Source organism: Apis dorsata, unplaced genomic scaffold (assembly GCF_000469605.1).
Source record: "Apis dorsata unplaced genomic scaffold, Apis dorsata 1.3 scaffold_815, whole genome shotgun sequence".
NCBI classification, from domain to species: domain Eukaryota; kingdom Metazoa; phylum Arthropoda; class Insecta; order Hymenoptera; family Apidae; genus Apis; species Apis dorsata.
The window spans coordinates 253442-258176 of record NW_006263952.1 but is presented as its reverse complement, the minus strand read 5'-3'; the positions used below and the strand labels follow the sequence as shown (position 1 = coordinate 258176).

Below are 4735 nucleotides of genomic sequence, written 5' to 3'. Positions count from 1 at the left end.
ATAAATGATTCATTTAAAAAATTATAAAAAATTTTTTATAAATTTTATTTAAAAATATTTTTATAAATTATTTGTATAAATAAAATAAATAAATAATTTGTATAAATTATTAAATATATGTACTCAAAATATGTCAAAATATATATTCAAAAAATATAAAATTGAGTATATAAATATATACTCAATTTTGTTCTATCTCAAGAATTAAGAAAATCAGATGATTATATATATATAGGAAAAAGTTGTTAAAAAAATTTATTTCTAGAACAAATTTAAAAATTATTAAAGTAAAAAATGTAATTTTTAAATAATTATCACTTGTTTAAATATTTTTATTAAAAATTTTTGATTTGCTGATTTAATTTTAAACATGAAAATAATACAAACCTCTGCTTCTAATAATGCATCTTGAAGTTGTCTAAATACTGTATAAGCTGGAGCAATGAAATTGCTTAAAGGTATAAAACTATCAACTTTCATACGTCCTGGAATATTTTTTTTAATTCCACAATAATAGAGATTACGATTCCCAATTATTTTTCCTTTTATCGTAGTTAAAGAACCTTCACCATATTTTGGAAATTGATTATATAAAAATAATGATATAATAAATTTTAAATATGAATCTCCTAAAGTTTCTAAACGTTCTAAATTAAATGCATCATTTCCTAATTTAGTAGTTAACGCCTATAGAAATTTATATTTTTATAAAATATAATAATATAATTGATTATATTAAATGATTAAATTTAGAAAAAACAATTAAAAATGTACTTACATACATAATTTGAACAGGATCTGGACCACATGAATTTTTTAACATCAAGATTTGTAAAGGAGGTACTGGTATTGATGATTTATTTAAGAAATTAGTTTTATTTCTTTTCTGTAAAATTATAATTTTTATAAATATTATGAACAAATATAATGTACAAATATCATTAATATCATAAATATTGTAAATTTTTAAAAATATAGATTTAAAAAAATATACAAAAATATAGATATATAAAAAAGATAAAATATTACCATTATGTTGTTATTTGAATTAAATGTTTCACTCATAAATTGATAATAATGTTCAATTTGAATTAATTGAAGATCTTCAAGGTTTCTGAACAAATTTGGTGGTTCTTGATATTTTGACCATGGATATTGATAGATTTCTGTATTTAATACTGTACAAAAATAAATTTAAAATAAATTTTCAACAATAATAAATTGTAAATCAAAAAAGTAAAACAATAAATATATAAAAATAAATCTATAAAAATATATAACCATCTATTTCTGGTCCATTTAAAACTGGTTCTGATTCCAAAACATCAATATCTTCTGTAACATTTTCGGACATTTCAAATGATTCTTCTTTTTCTTCTTCATCAGTTATTATTAATGGAACGCATTTATTATTTGATAATAATCCTAAATTAGTTTCTTTAGCAATAGTATATCTTAAATCTTCTGCAACTAGAAGCTGTGAAATTCTGTGCAAAATAGATGGTAAAATTGTTGCTTTGAGCCAATATAAAGCTGGAAAATTAATTTTAGTACATAACTCTGGGACTAAATGTTCTTTCATATTTTTAGGCAAATCTACATATCTTCGGTTCTTTGATTCACTCTGCATATGTCTGTATATAAAAATACAATTTAATTATGAATGAAATATATCTAAAAATTTGTATATTACCTAGGCAATATATAATTTATTTTTCTTGATATTGCTTTTACTTCTAACATTGGTTGTCTTAAATTGTTTATTGTTAAACCATGTTTCTCTTTATAATAATGAGCATATGATAAAAAATTATCAGTTGGAAAACATGAATTTGGTGTTATATCATCACAAACATGGGTAACAATATATGTTTCTGCAGCTCTATAATTAGGTTTAACTAATGTTAGTTCATAATCAGTGGATTTAAAATCAAATGGAACTACTGGTGATATATATTCAATACATTTATAATGTTTTATAACTTGCCAGTTTATGTTCCATTTTTCATCAACTAAAAAATTATATTTTAAAATAGCATTTATTAATTATACTTTTTCATTTATATTTAATTTTAAAATAGGAAAAAATATTTAAAAATTTTTAATATAAATCTTTTTTCTTATCAAGGATCTTATATAAAAAGAAAAAAAATAAACATTTTTATTACTTATATAAAATTTATATTTTAGAAATTTTACTTACTTGGTGTAATTAAAAAACAGTTATCAAAATTAGAATTATCAAATACCATAAATGATTTTATAACTGGTATAATTTCACTAAATATCAAAGTATGAAAAACTTTTATGAATCTAACTTCTTCTTCAGATAAAATCATTGTTACATGATTTACTTTAACATCGACATTTAATTCACCAACATTCATAAAAATTGGAAAAGATGGTATCTATAATAATAAAATAATAAAAGTATTATAGAAAATAGTCATTATAATAATTATAAAAGAGATCTAAAATTATACCTGTGGCATTTGTTTTGCAGAAAGTATACCAAAACCTGCACTATTACATAATAAATTATAAAATACTAAATATCGATTATCATCATGTAATATAGGATATTTAGGTGTAGCATGAAGAATATGAAGATAAACTGTATTTTGTGGAAGAGGAAATGCACTATATAGAGCTGATGGAAACTATAAATAACAATTTTAGATAGAAATATTTATTATATTTAGTTCAATGAAGTAATTAATTTTTATATTTTACTTGTAAATGATGATGTCGTTTTTTATGATATGTTCCAAATAAAATAGTTTTTTCTGAATCATTTTCATCAACCCAATTTGGAAATAAATAATTTAGATTTTCTAGAAGTAATAAATTTTCTGTAATTGGTTGTAATTTATCAGTTAATTCGCCAATTTTATGTAATTCTATACACATTTTCATAGCAGCAGATCTTTTTGCGCTATTAATAGAAGGCATAAAATCACCAAAAATGACAACTTTTAATGGAGATGCAATTGGTAATTTAAGAGAAACCTAAAACATATTTAATAAAATTATAATTCTTATATAAATAAAAAAATTAATAACCAGAAGAATAATTTAAAATTTATTATAATTTATTTATTATTTATTATTAAATTATAATTTATATATTTATTACCCTATATTGTATGCAATTATTATTTAAAATTTTATATAAAATCCAAATAGGTGATAAACATGCAAATTTTGATTTCATTAAGGACATGCAATATTTATTTATTAAATGAATTGCTGTTTGCTCAGTTATACAACATTTTTGTCCTTCATTACTAATAACAACATATGGCTGTATTTTGTGTTGATATAATTCATTTTGTATTTTATTTTCAGTTGGAACATTACGTTCACTAGTTTTATTTAGCAAAAGCTAATTAAAAAATAAAAAATTAGTAAATTAATTAGTAAATTAAAATAGTTAGTAAATAACAATAATTAATTTATAAATTTTTAATGTTTAATAAAAATAATTATGATACCTTTTGTAAGTATTGTTCTATCTTTTTAAATTCATTATATCGGTTTATAAACCGTAGATTTCCTTTATCTAATAATAATATATATTGACTATGTACATGACGTGCTCTTCCTTTACTTTGAATATATGTTCTTACATCCATTGGCAAATCATATCTAATGATTAATGAACATTTTGGTATATTTACACCTTCATCTAAAATATCTGTTGCAACAATACAATTTGACAAACCATTTTTGAATCTGAAACAAATTTTAACAAATAGTACATTTTAATAATTTTTAAATAATAATACATATATTTATACTTAAGATTTGCATTATATTAAAAAAAAAATTTTTTATAAAATATACCTATGTAAAGCTTCCTTATTCCATTTTGATATACATAATGTTTCTTTACAATTTCTATAAGGATCATTTGAAAAACCAATAAGAAATTCTGGATGTAAAAATCTATATTCTTCATTATTCATAGATATATTCTGAAATAATATAAATAATAAAATAATGAGAAAAGATTAAATTAATAATTATATATATATATAAATAAAAGAATTATTATTTACCTTTAATATTTGATATAATAATTTTGCAGTAAATCGTCGTTTTACAAAAATAATACAACAAAATTGTTGGTCTTTACTTTTATTATTATAATGATCTTTTAATATTTTAAAAAGTGTTCGCACTTGATCAGATGAATAACTAAAATTACAAATTATAATATTGTTTTAAAAAATTAATTTATGTATTAATTATATAATTGTTAGTACATTATTCATTAACATTAATAATTTATAACATTAATAATATAAAAAAATAAATGAAATTAACTTACTTGTAAATTTTTTCTATTTCTGTTTTATTTTGCATTTTATTTTCTAATAATTTTCTACATTTAGTAATTTCTGTTATAATATATTCCATAACAATTATAGTTTCCTAAATATAATATATTATATTACATAATATTAGTAAAAAATTAAAAAATTGTCCTGTTCAATAACTACATACCACATCTTCTATATTCTTTTTTAAACATTCTAATTGAATTAAATGAAGTAATAAACATTTACTTGCACCATAAATTCCTATATTAAAAATGAATATATTTCTATAAATTATTTTATATAAAATAGAATACATAATTAGAACTATTGTCATTTGTTTTTTAATTATTAATAATTTATTATATTATAATATATCAATATTTTTAATAACTTTATATTAAATATTTAAA

The 4735-nt window shown here is 19.1% G+C and overlaps 1 protein-coding gene across 2 annotated transcripts in view; it reads right to left on the bottom strand.

Annotated features, from left to right (window-relative positions):
• LOC102672512 (endoribonuclease Dicer) overlaps nt 1-4735 on the bottom strand; it is an 11825-nt gene that overhangs the window by 2834 nt on the left and 4256 nt on the right. Inside the window, exons 6-19 of one of the 2 annotated variants that reach the window (XM_006623151.2) lie at nt 4510-4586; nt 4334-4437; nt 4062-4200; nt 3847-3977; nt 3495-3735; nt 3137-3385; nt 2734-3009; nt 2484-2660; nt 2204-2408; nt 1694-2012; nt 1282-1634; nt 1030-1178; nt 779-886; nt 388-687 (exon numbers count right to left, since the gene is read on the bottom strand). In XM_006623151.2, the coding sequence (XP_006623214.1) occupies nt 388-687; nt 779-886; nt 1030-1178; nt 1282-1634; nt 1694-2012; nt 2204-2408; nt 2484-2660; nt 2734-3009; nt 3137-3385; nt 3495-3735; nt 3847-3977; nt 4062-4200; nt 4334-4437; nt 4510-4586 (2828 nt within the window). The remainder of the gene's footprint in view (nt 1-387; nt 688-778; nt 887-1029; nt 1179-1281; nt 1635-1693; nt 2013-2203; nt 2409-2483; nt 2661-2733; nt 3010-3136; nt 3386-3494; nt 3736-3846; nt 3978-4061; nt 4201-4333; nt 4438-4509; nt 4587-4735) is intronic. The other variant, XM_031513968.1, reaches the window with a different exon arrangement.